Source organism: Mycteria americana, chromosome 9 (assembly GCF_035582795.1).
Source record: "Mycteria americana isolate JAX WOST 10 ecotype Jacksonville Zoo and Gardens chromosome 9, USCA_MyAme_1.0, whole genome shotgun sequence".
Taxonomy (NCBI): Eukaryota; Metazoa; Chordata; class Aves; order Ciconiiformes; family Ciconiidae; genus Mycteria; species Mycteria americana.
The window spans coordinates 4,694,107-4,709,213 of NC_134373.1; the positions used below are offsets into that span (position 1 = coordinate 4,694,107).

The 15,107-nt window shown below is 43.6% G+C and overlaps 1 protein-coding gene across 12 annotated transcripts in view; it reads left to right on the forward strand.

Annotated features, from left to right (window-relative positions):
• IKZF2 (IKAROS family zinc finger 2) overlaps positions 1–11,051 on the forward strand; it is a 121,406-nt gene extending 110,355 nt beyond the window's left edge. For all 12 annotated transcript variants that reach the window (XM_075511701.1, XM_075511704.1, XM_075511695.1 and 9 more), the window contains one exon: positions 630–11,051. In XM_075511701.1, coding sequence (XP_075367816.1) covers positions 630–1,354 — 725 coding nt within the window. In that variant the 3' untranslated portion in view covers positions 1,355–11,051. The remainder of the gene's footprint in view (positions 1–629) is intronic.
• Positions 11,052–15,107: the final 4,056 nt, after the last annotated feature.

Here is a 15,107-nt window from a genome sequence, read left to right on the forward strand (position 1 = left end):
CAAGATGGTAGATCAGCCCCCGGTGCTCCTGGTACCTGCTCCGTTCTGTGGCTGCACGCAGTTATTTTATTTTTTTTTCTGCTGGTTGAAGGATTTACACGTTGTGGCTCTAAAGTTGACGCTGTACGAGCCCTCTGTACGAGTCGCTTAGGTTTCTTGCTATGCAGCCCTGTTGTAAGGTATGTATGAGGCACCTCAGAGTGCGGGGCACATGTGGTTCTGCTTCTTTTAATTTTGGGAGAGTGTCTAATGGTATAAACCGGCAGAGCTTCATTGACCTCGGCGGTTCAATCCCATTTTCTACCAGTTAACGTGTATTTCCTAACTTGAAGCATGGGCACAGCCAGGCCCAGTGGAAGGTTTGGTATTGGTCTGGAGGTCACTGCAGCTGCATGTTTCACCTGGAATAAAAAAAAAAAAGCTGTTGGTGAGGTTGCTATTTTACCCATCTCAGGACAAAAACTTTGTAGGAGGTCAGTAAACAAGTAGGAGGAGGCGGAGGCTAACTCTGGACTCTGAAATGCATTTCAGCCCAAGTCAGGGGTTTTCTGTCCCTCCCCACCCCTCTTACAGTGAAACCTTGGAGTGATTACGTTGATTTTTCTCATTCATTTGCTCTTGTCCCTTAGGTGAAAAACTCATGAGATTTGGCTATCCAGATATTCCCTTTGATATGAACCTAACCTACGAGAAGGAGGCTGAGCTGATGCAGTCTCACATGATGGACCAAGCCATCAACAATGCAATCACCTACCTTGGAGCTGAGGCGCTTCACCCCCTGATGCAGCACACACCAAGCACAATTGCAGAGGTGGCCCCGGTCATCAGCTCAGCTTACGCTCAGGTCTATCATCCTAACAGGATAGAAAGGCCCATTAGCAGGGAAACAGCTGACAGTCACGAGAACAACATGGATGGCCCGATCTCCCTCATCAGACCAAAGAGTCGAACCCAGGATAGAGAGGGCTCCCCCAGCAATAGCTGCCTGGATTCTACTGACTCAGAGAGCAGCCACGAAGACCGCCAGTCCTACCAAGGAAACTCTGCCTTAAATCCCAAGAGAAAGCCAAGCCCGGCTTATATGAAGGAGGACGCCAAGGCTTTGGATGCCACAAAAGCTTCTAAGGGCTCTTTAAAGGATATCTACAAGGTCATCAACGGCGAAGGGGAGCAGATTAGGGCTTTCAAGTGCGAGCACTGTCGCGTCCTTTTCCTGGACCATGTCATGTACACCATCCACATGGGCTGCCACGGCTACCGGGACCCGCTAGAGTGCAACATCTGTGGCTACCGAAGCCAGGACCGCTATGAGTTCTCGTCGCACATAGTCCGAGGGGAGCACACATTCCACTAGGCCTTCTCATCCAAAGGGGACTCGTATGAAGTAGAAGAACTGCACATGAAGAAATACTGCACTTACAATCCCACTTTTTCCTCAGACATTGAGACGCCTATTTTGTTGTTGTTGCTGTTGTTGTTGTTGCTGTTGTTTAATTATTATTATTAACCTTATTTTTTGTGGACCCAACCTCATTTGCTCTGCCCATCTTAAGAATGGAAAGAAGGAAGGGAAGGGATTAAAAGAGGGGTTTGTTGTTGCCGTCGCTTTTTGGTGAGTGACCCGCCTGGCTTGCTGTGGGAATTGAAAGGCAGTCCGTTTCTGTCTCAATCAGCCGTACATCATGTCCTGTTTTGGGATATCGCTCAACCCTGCTAGGTGCTTTAAAGTCCCGACGAGATGCCACTCATTTACAATTTCAGATGACTAGGTAGAAACATTTCAGAGGAGAGCCTTTTTCAAACGTGTAGATACGGGGCGGGGTTTCGGTGGCTGGAGGAGAAGGGGGGAATTTTATTCTGCAGAATGAACAATTATTTTTAAAGCAAAACTGTTAGGGTTTTAGGAGCATGAATCAAAGTCGGTATTCCTTTCAAAATTACTTTCTAGGGTGAGCTGTTTTTCCGGGTTCAGTGTGTATTGCCCCTCTAGAATGTTTAAAAAAAAAAAAAAAAAGAAAAAAAAAAAGAAATGTATGTCTTGACACTGTACCACATCACAGCAGTTTAGTTTCATAAGTCTGAGGGCCTTCTGTGGTAAGTCTGAGGCTTTGTATTTTTATTTTCCTTAACTTATGAAGCACCTTTTTTAGAATTGTTGATTTGCTGTTACTCCATGCCTATGTGTTGACTCACTGGCTTCTTAGAGACCCTTGGGAGCCTTACTTATTTAGTTGCACCCTATGTTTTAAGAAATAGCATTTAGAAATAACATTTAAACTTGCTTCTAGGACAGTAAGTGGCCTAGGAGTGGGTGAGAGAGTCTGTAGTTTACTCAAGAGGTTCTGCTGCTCTTCTGAAATAATTTTGTTTTAAAATTACGGATATTAAAATGACAAAAGTACTAGTAGCAAAGTGTTCTTTAAATATAATTATATATCTATATATACCTATATAAATACTTTCTCATTCTATTATCACAGTGTTAACCTCTTGGCAACAGCCTAAACTAAGACTTGCAGCGGGGAAAACGCTAGGAGCCAGGTCCTCGGCCAGCATTACTCCTTTTAGCTCCGTTGAATTTAATGCAACTACCCCAACTACTTCAGCTACATCAGGATCCGAGCCTTGGCCATTTTTCCTCTTGTTGACATCTTATTTGCTAATTTGCTGAACCAGTGACTTCCTTTTGTTTTTAAGCCATCAGTTCTGCTTTAATTTAGGGGTGGAAGTGTTTGCAGATTTTGCTAGATAGCCTTTGCTCATGGAGAGCACGGAAGCCCTACAAATGAACAGATCACATACGACCTTCCCTGCTTCCTTAGAAAGTGAGACATGGAGGTGCAGGTGCTGTGCTTTGATTTGGATTTGCAGATTTCACTTTTATTCCTAATTTATTAATTTCACTCTAGGGAATACAAATGGAGAAACGAACTCCAGAGCAAGTCCTTGAACTACAGACTGGACAAGAGAAAAAAAACCACCAATCTGTTTTGTTTCCTTTCTTTCTCTCCCAGTAAATAACAAAGCCAGCAACGACCCAGCAAGTTGCAGGTTGCATCAGTAAAAACTGGGCTTAAACCTATGTGACAGATTGCCATTGAAACCCAACTGTTTGTACCAATCACAATTGAAATGTTGTTGTTTGGCAACAAGAGCACAGCTTGAGAATGGAAAGATCTGCATGGGTTTAACCCCCTCCGTGCACGCGGTCTCCATACGCTTGGTGAGACCTCTTCCAAAGTATAAAGTTACTGCAGTATAAAAGAGAGAGCAAGATCAGGCCATAATGAATTCCCATCTGCACACTGCAATCTGCGTACTTGATGCATATGCCAGTTTGCTGTTCGTTTCGAGGGTACTGGGTTTTTTTTCTTCTTCTCTTCCTAGACCTGGAGCATTTGAAAGTAGGAGCTGAGTGGTATTGATTGAAATCTTTTTATGGTGACATTCTTGGCAGCTAGAACCTGTGCTTAGAAAGGATACAGTAGATCATGGCCAGATTACCTGATGACTGCTTCCCAGCACTGAAATGCTATTAAGTAGGAGCTGGTAAAGTCTTGCAGTAGCCTATTAATTATAATACAATATGGAGAGAAATGTCATCTTGTGTAATGTGAGAGCTATCAAGGCTGGGAATATATGGGCTTTGGAGAGACAGATTTAAAGACCTATTCCCAACATTGTTCTTAATGTCGTTGGGTTCCTCCCCCTCCTTCTTTCTTCGTCCTAATGTAGAGGAAACTCAGGCAAATGAACCTCTGCCGTCCTCCAGACCATTCTCATTTTCTTGTGCTTGGTGCAATCAAAGGAGTTTGTGCAGGAGAAAAATGGGGAGATGCTGGAGGGCATCGCTTCTATTCCATATGGCTGATTCTCCGCAGCTGGGAAGGTTGGCTTTGGAGGCGGCCGGCCACGTTCTGCATCAGCATGTGCTTGGAAATTCAGAAAAGGGGGGTTGCTTTTACAGCATGTCGCCCCCAGAAAAAGCGGTTGTGATTTCTGCTGAGGCAGCAAAGGTCTTTCAAGAACGATGTGCAAAGGGAAAGGTGCCGGGCCTGAAGGTCACTGGCCTTGCATGGGCCTCCAGAAGACACGTGCCTGAGCCAGAGGAAAGGGTTGCTGGCAATCCCTTTCAGTCTCTGGGGGTCAGCGCTCCGTTCTCCCCTCTGTGGTCAGCGGAAAGAACCTAGGCTGTGGTTTCTTGGAATAGTTAGCGCTGGGGAAAAAGTGTTAAAAAATTCTGCCTGTGTTTGGGAAAGCACCGGAATACGGGAAAGGCAGAAGAGAATCTCTTGTGTATCCACAAATAAGTTGGCTGCAATTATATCTGCAGTTCGTTAGTGTGCACTTTCATTCATTGATGATTCATTGATACCTCCTGTAGTGTATATTCTGTAGATCTTTAAAAGATCAGACAGGGAGGCTTGGTGGTTCTGTAGCTGGCTTCAGTCAAGCCCGACTTCTTGTTCCAATGGTAGCATGCAAGATCTGTATGTGAGCACTGCCATGTCCTGGTATCACAGAAAGAGAGAACTGGGGAGGCAGAGAGGAGATGCCGGTTTAGTTATCTTCCAAAAAATGCATTTTTTGTAGAGCAAGAAGCTGGGGTTGCATTGATTTTTATTATCAATGTCCTTTTCTGAACACTCACTGAAGTTTTTCATCCTAGAGCTAGGGAAAGGAGAAAGACTAAATTCTATTTCAAATTTTGAACAAAGTTTTGGACTAGCGTTTATTTTAGCATTCACTTCCTACTGAAAATTATGTGAGGGCTTTATATAAATCAGTTTGCCCCTACATGGAAGTGTGCAAAATGGGACCTCAGAGATTTTTTTTTTTTTCCCCTTGCTTGCTCTCTGCAGATTTCTAAGAAAAGCTCTTGAGTTTTGTTGAGTTCATTAGTCATTCACAGTGTACTAAGAATTTCAGTAGACAATCCTTGGCCTGCGGATCCATTTGTTCTAAGTATTTGGTGTTGGGAATTGAACCTGGCTGATTTTTATTGGACTCCCTTGAAATTCTTGAAATCAAGCTTCCAGTTAAAAACGTGCGTTTGCAAATTTAGAATTGGCTTCCTGTGAGCATTCCCCATTTTCATTTAAAAAAAAAAAAAAAAAAAAGCCATTTCTGCACACATCCCTGCCAGTAAAGCCTTTCGCTGCTTTTTGCATCAGAAATGGCAAGATTCTGACTCAATTTAGGGTATTACAAGCCTATTAAATGAAATAGAAGTGTGACTGCTTATTCTGCTCTTGGTATGATCCATATTCTTGGAGCAAAGGGCGTTATCTATATATCTGCTGTTATGGCCAATGAATTTTACAGCCACCTCTCTTTGCAATCAGTTAGGAGTGCACATCAAAATATATAGCGTTTTTCAGTAAAGCCAGCTCTTTACTCAGTAACTTATGGGATTAAAACAATTTTATTCTCCTTAAAAAGTGCTTCCATCCATGATGTGATGTGAAAGGTGTCTAGGCATTAACCTCTATTGGTCTGGCTTAGAGAGAAAGAATCTAAATTAGTTAATTGGCCTGATTTTTTAATGGTAGTAGTTTCTACAATGTGAGGACACAGCTCACAAGATAGCTATGTGGAACGAAAGTATATTTAGTAACAGGTGAAGAAATTCTCAATTTTAAGAGTTTCCAAATTTCTTTCTGTTTACAAGGGTATTCCTAAATTGGGGCTGTCAGGCAGAAGAGGAGGCCAGGAACTAAACCAAACCCTTCAAAACTGGCCTTTAATAGGACATTATTACTGTTGTCTAGGTCCTGAGCTGGCTTTTTCATATTTGAAAAAAAAACCAAAAAAACAACCCTCCATTGAAAGAAGCCAGACAATAGACACTCCTTCTTCCAGAAAGAAACTTGGGAGCTAATTTAGGGAAAGGTGCTTATTTCAGCCAGGGACAGGAGCCGCAGTAATACAGTTCCTTGGCTAGATAATTCTCCTTTCCTTAGCTCTCGCTGTGCGTTATAAGGTAATGAGGAGGGAGAAGGGAGGCTGCACTGACGCCGGCGTCGGCTAAACTCAGTGTGGGACTTTAGGAAAAGTGCGATGAAATTGGCTTTGACGCTAGAAATGTGCATCTTAGCTTGGCTTAGTATCATTTAAAGACACAAATGGATGGTAGTAATGGCCTGCGGTCTAGGGCAGCTGGAGATTTTGAGAAAGTATATTTATATATATGGTATCGTATAATTAGATATATGCTTTATTGTATATGTGCCTTTTTCAAATGCATTTTGGAAGTTTGTGATGTCGTTCATGATATCCTACCGTACCCTTTCAGAATGCACGACAAAAACCAACCAAAAGTAAACGTCCCTTCTCCTACAGCACAGGGAGGCAGATCCCTCTCCCCTTCCGCACCCTCCTTGGCCGCTTGACCCGGAGAGAGGACCACGGACCTTCTTAGTACTTTGCTGTGAGATTTCCTGGAGTCAGCTGGCTTTTAGGAGTGGGAAGGGCTGAAAATTACCCTAGCAAAGTGCATTCCAGCTATCCAGCCAGAGCTGGTCTCAGAGCTGGTCCCAACCAACACAGGGTCCCCAGAGCGGCACCGAGACTCGCCCCGAAAGCCCCCAGCTGCACAGTGCCCCACGGGGTGCCAGGGCAGCCGTCTCCCGTTTTCTTCCCCTCCCCAGCTTTAAGTAAAGCACGCTTGACAATGGACTTTGCTGTGCTTTTAACTTCCCGTTGAGGAATGGGAGCAGGCTTTAAAGCATCTGCCACTTGCTTTAACCCAGAAAAAGAAATCCGGCAAGAACAAAAGTCCTGTGGAAACGGTTTGCAAGTTTGACTGTCACGCTGCTGCCACCCTAATAATTGACGTAGAGATGAGAGGAGCCCATCTGTAGAAGATGTAATGCTTTGGTGAGAAGTGCGGTGTTGTTTTGGTACTTTCCTGGCAGGTTGTTGACCTAGTTTCAGATCTAGTTATTTACCCTGCACGGGTGCAGCATCTAAGCGTGCCGGCACGGGCACGGCGCGAAGCTTGCCGGCAGGGGAGGTGACTAAGCCAGCCCGCTTTTGGTCAGACCCCGAGCCCAGCGGCAGCCTGGTGCCAGCTCCTCGGCACCTCTCTGCTGGGGTCCGGGCCCACGGCAGTCACAGAGGGTACGCGGGAGGAGGAATTAGGTAGGAGAGAGGCAGAATTTGCTGCGTAGTAAATATATTCCCTTTATCCCGTTAGGAGTTGTCCTGAAGTATAGGCCGAGGAGAACATCCCCGGTTTCTAATTTAGCCTCCTACAGCCATGCCTGGCAGCGTGTGGTTTCTGCCCTCCTTCTCCACTGAGGCTCTGAAGTGATGGAGGACAGTCAGTAGGAGGTGGTGTGCTGGCGTTTTGCCGTGCTGCACGCTTAACAGGCCAAGGTAACAATCAAACTGGTATCTATTTAAATCACCTAGCTTTTCAGTTGTTCATGCAGACAAGCGTTGCCGGTTCCCGTTCGCTTCCAGCCTTCGGAAGGGTGGTTATCGGTATGCTCACGCGGATCCTCATCTGGGAGGATAACTGCCCGTGCTCTCGCCTTCTGTAAAAACTTTTCCTTTACATACAAATCACGGGAACTAATTAATCAGTGGCCAGAAATGACCATTTCAACAAGGACTTACGTTGCTGTAGTAAAACCTAATGTTATTTACAGTTACAAAAAATATACTGTGATGTATTTGCTGGCAGCATGTGAAGTATTTTAAAAGAGCGAATGATGCCGAAGTTAATCAGATCGTGGCTTGAGAGGGGCTCGCATGATGTGTACTCTGTTGGGAGAAAGGGAGCAGCTTGACCCAAAGCTTGGGCTGATGCTTCCTTCCTGCAGCAGGGATTGATTTAGGCGACTGCACTGCAGCCCAGGAAAACATTTGAGCACGTGCTTCGCCTCCTGCCATCCCTTCGATTAGATCTGGAAGGGCAGAGGAGCTTTGCAGTTAGCTGCGTGCTTAATAATTGCCGTTATTTGTGAGATGAGGGCCTTATTCGCTAATTGGTGCAGCTCTGGTTAGGTCTCGGTCGTTCGGCGCTCGGTGGCAGGGCTCTGCGGTGAAGACGGGGTCGCTCACGTTTGTATAGTAGCCTTAATCCCTCGCGCTCGGCGGTACGTGAATACCGGTAGCCTCTGGTCTGTATTATCAATCTCGGATAAAATACGGATGCCTCCCGCAAGGCGTAGTGGAGAGCACGACTCCGTCGTTGGCACAACGAGGCCAGTTTGCAGGAAATCGGGCCATTTAGTTTTACCTCAAGTGACATCGAATAAGAAAAGCTTCTGAAAGGGGTAGAGGTCACTGAATCCCCTACTATGCACTTACTGGGATTTGGCGTTGCTTACTGGAAATGGAGGTTCGTTCCTGAACACACTGTAACAAGGGAAGGACTTTTTGGTTATTTTTGTAGTCGTTCAGATTCTGAAACTGTGATCAATTATTTGACGATTTGTCAAGTGTCCTCAGAGCTTGAACACGTTCACTTCCTCTGCCATGTAGCAGTCTCCTCGGGCTTTCAGTGGTTTTCTCTTTCTCTCTCCCCCTTTTCCTTCTCTGAGCTTTACGTCTGGGCCTGCTCTTATCTCCTGTAGCTTTGGGCTGTCTAGGGTTTGGGGGTTTGTTTTTTTTGGGGGGGGGGGGGGGGGGGTGTTTTTTGTTCATTGGCTGTACAGTCTGTTTACATATTTTTGTACTCAAGTGTAGTTTTATATAAAAAACGGGAAAAAGAAAAAAAGATAGTTGATTTGAGAAAAAAAAAAAATTAAGGTATGTACTCTTTGTAACACTTTAAAGATCTAGGGTACCTTCCGAGATGACTCCACGGTGATGTAATTATAATACTGTATATTTGCCTTCCTTTTTAGTTGGTTTTATTTTCCGGTTGTATTTTTTTTTTTTCCTAAAATGTATATCTTTTTATGAGAAACTGGAAACTTTTAATGCAAATGTTTAGAAAGATTTAAAATTGTAAAGTAAAAAAAGTCATATAATTTTTTTTTTCCTGTTGGAAGAAAATGCTTTAAAAAAAAGTTTTACTACTGTTGTATTCCAGGGTGGGGGTTACCAACCCCAAATTTGCTCCTTATGCTTCATTCTTGGATCCTGCTTTCTAAACATGCTCATTGCAGACATGGATGATTTGCTTATATTAGTTAAAAAAAAAAAAAAATCACCAACAAAACCACCTTTTTGGGTTATTTTTCTGTTCAAGTGCAATACTTTCCCTGACGTCTTATTAATGTACAACAGTTTCTTTTTTCTTTCCCCAGTCCATACAAATCAGTGAAACAAAATGCTGTCTTAAATAACATTCAAAGATAAGGTTCAAGTAACTACGTGAATTAAGATTGTGACTGACAAAAGGTGAGAAACTGTACGTTAGGGCTAAAGCCCATACTTTAACTCCTGCTTTTATTTGACATTGAAACACATCCAGTGTAGGAATTAAGGACATACCTGTTCTTGCCTCTTCCTTCCTTTTCTTTTCTAATTGCAGCTTTCTTTTTAAGAAAAGCACTTAATATTGATGTTTATTAAAAATAACAACAACAACAAAAAAAAGATCTTTTGGTCTGATCCAAAACCCACTCAGTGGAGACTCTTGTTGACTTTGGCGATGGGTTTTGGATTAGGCCTAATCTCTTAGCTAGGGCAAAACTGCCATTTACTCTAATGGGAGAGATTTGCCTCCGTAAGAATTACAGGACTCGTGTCCTTTATCTACCTGAGAGACCAGAAAAGCTTCTTTAGAGTTGTCCTTGTCTTATATAAGTTTAGATGGGACTTGTTTTACATATCATACATATTTATATATAGTGTATTTTTAATGCCTTTTTTTTTTCCCCCAGTAGACTGAAGCCGCTGTTCTGTAAATATGTATTTAGGTACGTAATAAAATAAAAAAAAAATCCCGTCGAGATTTCTTTGAAAGGCAGTTACTGCGCATGCACAGTAGCCACTTTTGTCTTTTAAATTTGTATTTAAGAAGTTTCTTTTTAATAATAACAGAGGTAAGAAGACTGTATCCCGTTCTGATCGATTGCCAAAATTATTTCCCAGACTCTTTGCGTTTGAGTTCAAGAAGAAAAATGCATTCAGTGGGTGACCGTCGCGGTTGCCCGTGGGTTCACACTCCTAGGGCCGCATTCTGGTAACCTCACGTAGGTTGCTCAGGTCCTCCCACCAAAAGGGACCTCACTGCAGCCGTGGGCTCGTAGCAAAGCACGCCCCGTTTTGTGAGCGTCACTTCAGGCTATGGGGTCTGACCCATTTGTCACGGCGGCGTCCCTGACTCGCACGGAGTTGCGCTCTGCCCACTTTAGTGCTGTTTTCCTGAAGCCAGCCAGGTGAGTAATCTGGCAAATGACCACTTTTCTCGCAGATTACGTTCTTTTTAGTTCTGTGACACATGTTCTGAGCTCAAATTGAGGAATCTTTTAAATTAAAAAAATTAAATTAAAAAAAAAGGAAATCAGAAAATCGGAGTTTATTCCAAAAGCCAGTGAAGACCCTGGGAACTGTCCCATTGCTTTATGTGGTCATAGGAACATGCTCTTGTAAAAGGAGTTTAGAACTGATCACTATGACAGTGGTGCATGTGAGCAACCCTAATGTAAACCTGTATCCCCCCGCTAAAAAAGTTTTGCCACTATAGACTGAACTATGGGACTTGTTGTTATTTTTTTTTTCTTCTTAGTATACACGCGTACATATGGTTCCACATCTGTATGCGTGTACTCTGTACATGTGTGAGTGTTGTACAGCCATGTGAGAGTGTGAGTCCGTATGTGTGTATAAATAAAAGAAGCTGCAGAAACTTTGTAATACTTTGTGAAAAGGATTATATTATAAAGGTTTGTACTGTCTTGAGTGCACAGCTACTGGAATAAATGTAGGGAATCTCAGGAACAAGCATATAATTTGTCCAAGAATTATTTCTTCTCAGAAGTGTAAGTGCAGTTTTTAATTCTGTATATTATTTAATATTTTACCAATAAAAATAAACTTCTGACATGAAAGGGTTTTCCATTCAAGCTTTCTGGAAACGTTGGTGTATGCATGCATTTTTCTTTCTTGCAGCAGGAAACACGCATGGCAATTTGGCACCTCAAAGGAATTGCATTTCTACCTGATAACAAATGCTATTAATTAACTAGAGGGACTCGATGCGTTATGAGTTGGGGTTATGAGTATGGGTTATGAGACTGGCAAACTGGGCACAGATCCACTTTTAGTATTCCTTGAAGCGAATGACATTCTTTTCATCAGCTTCAGTATGAAGTTAGAGAAGTATTCCCCCTAAGGTCCTACTACGTAAAATGGTGGCATTGGTCACCTGCCACTTGGTCTACCATGTTTTTGAAATGAGTTGGTGGCCCGAGGTCCAGCTTTTTCTGGAAAACACTCAGACCGCAGAAACAATTCCTCTGAACCCTTCCCATGGGTTTTTGGCTGAGCTGCCCTCTGTTGTATCCAGAGGTGAGCTTCCCAGTCGGGATTTCTTGGGTAGTTCACATCGCCTAACTTGTTCTTTCTTTCGTAACGCAGCTATCGGTCTGGTAGCATTCACGGTACAAACTCTTCAGAATAAAAGGAAGATCTCATGAAGCTTCGTAAGTTGTTTGTTGTTTGTTTTAAGAATCTCTTGTAAATTCTTGGTTAAAGATTAACCAGCCTCTCCCCGTAATAAAAGTGTTCATCATTGACATGAGAATGGAAACTCCTTAAGATATCATCTGAATAAAACTTAATTTTCCCTTAAGTCATGTTTGATGTATGTTGTCTCCAAGGAATGCTTCTGTCCAATGAGCAGAATTTCCCCTGCTTTCCTTCACTCAGGATTACCAGATTACTGGTTTTGCTTCAAAAAGACCCAAGATTCAGCGAATGGGACAGTCCAAATCTTTAATGCATAGAGGAGAAGTCACGTTGTGCCATCGTAAGACAGAAACGACTGGCTTGACTGACTCAAGGTCCTGTCCCAAAACTTGCTGGAGATGGTGACGCTCTTTTCATTGACTTCAGATAAGGGTCTGAGAAGACGAGGGGAGAGCTCATAGGCAGAAACTAAACAACTGATAATACATTAAGGCTGCCAAGTCATTTGCAGGAGGGAGATTCTGTGCATGGCCTCATGTTATTAAGGAAGAGAGTCTTAGAGATCTCCTGGCCATGATTCAGGGCCGGCGTGGTGTTTGTGCTTGTTGAAGCGTCTGGGTGAGAGTCGCAGCGTGGTGTACCATCGCCTTTGCCTCTAGATCACCCTGCCAGCGGCTGCGGGCAAAGGGCGGGTTGACCTCACCCGTCAGCTTTATCTAGGCAACAGGGAATCGCCTCTAATCCTTCCCCGCATCACTTTTGCTGGGAAACTCTTGCTCTTGAAAACAGCCCTTTCCTGCTTTATAGCAACAGAGGCTTGAAAATGACTCCGGTGACGAGTGCCTGCGTACGCCGTCATCCTCGAGTCTTAATTTGGTCTACAGGAGGTAGACCAAACTGGTTTCAAAATATTGCATCGTTTTCTCTGTTACTGAATCAAATGATGTAATCACAGCGGGTCTTTCAAACTGCAGCATCACCCTTCGTGTTGATCGACTGGATCAATCTAGCAGCCGGGTAAGTGCCGTCTGTCTGACCTGCCTGTCTAGCACCTTGGCATTAAGCTGAAATTCCCCTTGTCGCCAACAGGCAGTGACAGCACAAGTGAATTTTGAGCAGCGCGTTCTGACGAGTGCTTTACCAAAACCAATGTAATTGTCCCCGTTACTAAAGATCAAGTGTTGGTTCCTGGCTTTCGCTCCTATAGCGCTAATATTTCTATTTTTATGCAGTACTTTCAAGAAATTACTAAAGCTTCATCTGAGGGTGAATTTTGTGTTTTTGAAGCGTGACGAATCAAAGGGTGTTTTTCTCCAGCTCTGTGCTCGAATGTCAAACCCCAGCCCTCCAATGAATCATTTCCCACCAAGACACCGCAGACTATATAACCGAACTGTGTTAATGGGAGGCAACGGTAGGCCCTCAAAATCGCATTAGGAAACTCACAATAATCAAGGGGCTAAATATAAATTTTGCTTGGATTGCAGTTTGAACGTGCTTGGTGGGGGGTTTTTTTTTTTTCTTTTTAGTCAATCCTAATGTAGTTAGTCCTCAATAAACCCACCTTTACCCTTCTGCCCTTCAGTGCTCATTTTTGTCTCTTCTTGGTGCATCGTGTAAGCATGTCGTAACTTCCAGCGTGCAATTATCAGTGTTTATTTTTTTTCACAGCAGAGTACCTTAGGAGCCACAATGACTTCTGGATTCAGTGAAATATGAGTTGAAAGGATTACTGCGTAAGTACTCGGGCTGCTTAAAATTTAAGGCTAAGAATGAAAGATCTTTTCAAAGGAACATACTTGTGAAATAGCCTGTGTGTGTCCTATTAATTCCTGGTACAGAGCTTAGGGATGGAGTCCCAGAATATGACATTTCCCAGGGATTTCTGTCGGTGGAGAAACCGAGCCCTTCTAATGAGACTATATAAATGCTCAATATTATCTCATTATTTTTCATTAATCCGCGCACACCAGCCCGCCTCCGCACGCTGTAATTCCGTGTTACCACCCATGTTCACATTAAAATAGGAACAGATTATTCAAGACTCCCACACAAATCGTGAACCTCTATCCCTTCTGATCTGTCACCGGCCGTCCCCGGGACGGAGGAACCTCTCCCCTAGGCAAGAAGAAGCCTTTAACCCTGGCAACCCGGCCCTTCAGAGCTAAATGCCTATTTTTATTCCTGACAAACGCTCCTGTGGCATCCAACATCTGAGCCCGGATGAAACTACCCTGTCAAAACTGATTTTTAACAGAAAATTGCTTTTCAATGAACCCATTCTCTATGGAAAGTGTCTGCTTTTCATAGATTTGGGAGGATTTGGGGATTTTTTTTCTCAATAAGAAAGCCTGAAACTCTAAACCCTCCGAAGGCTTCTGGGTTATTTTGTTTGGTTTCAAGAGGAAATACTTCCCTGCCCTCAACTCCTGTTTTCATATCAGTTCAAATAATGTCAAGACACTGTTTGCTGCTCTTTCCCATTATTTTTGTTACTTTTCCTGTTTCAGGCTGCCTGTGTGTAGTTTATAGGGTGTGGTGAGGAATGTAAATTATTATTTTCATGTAGGTGTGGTAGCTATTCAGTTGTAAATCCTGTTTTCAATCCTTCTGACTATTTTATTTGTGATCTGTAATATTGATCTGTCTTCAGGGCAGAGAAGGCTGCAATCTATCAGGAGCAGGGGCTTTTATTCCTTGCTAAAATAAAGCATTCAAAGCACTCCCAGAAATCTCCGAGATGGAAAAAAAGAGATCTTGCTTGAAGCCTTTCTCTTTCTTTTTTTTTTTTTTTGTTTTTCCCCCTCTTTGAAATGAGTAGAGGAATTTGTTTCTGCGGTTGATTTGTTTTTATCAGTTAGTTGCAAAATCTGACCGGCCTCCCTTTACAAATTCATCTCCTATGGTAGCCTGCCACTGGCTGTCTCTTGATAACTGACTTTCAAAAAAAAAAAAAAAAAAAAGGCAAACAAATTTAAAGGTTTGCTTCTGAATGTGATTCATGGTGCTGAAGAAACAGGAGTAATCTACAAAAGAGAGCTCTGCGGTTGCTGTTGGACTCGAGTGGGGTTGTCAAGCTGTTTTCCGTTCCACGCGAGCCGTAGCAGACGTGCCTGGAACACGGCTGTATTTGCACGCAAGCCGTGAAGAGGCATTTTGGCCGCCTGCTGTCAGCGGTACCGCAGATGCTCCCGCTCTCCAAACCTCTTTTCTGAAGCCGTCCCGTCTCAGGAAGGCCGAGCTGCTGCACGAGGGGGTACATCGCCCGTAGAACCAGATCCTCGGCTGCTACAAATCGCCGTGGCCTGAGCAGCCTTGCTGGAGCTGAGTTACCCCTGTTCCTTCTGAGCTCTCTGGGCCGTTGTGCGTGCTCTTATGGATATGCTCTCATCTCTGCGTATCCTCTCGTACGTACCTGTTCTGGTGACAGCCATTATAACCACCAAAATGGGTCATTTTGAGACAGCATCTGCCTGTGGTAGTGCAACTTGACTTCTAGTTGTCAGCTCAGTCTG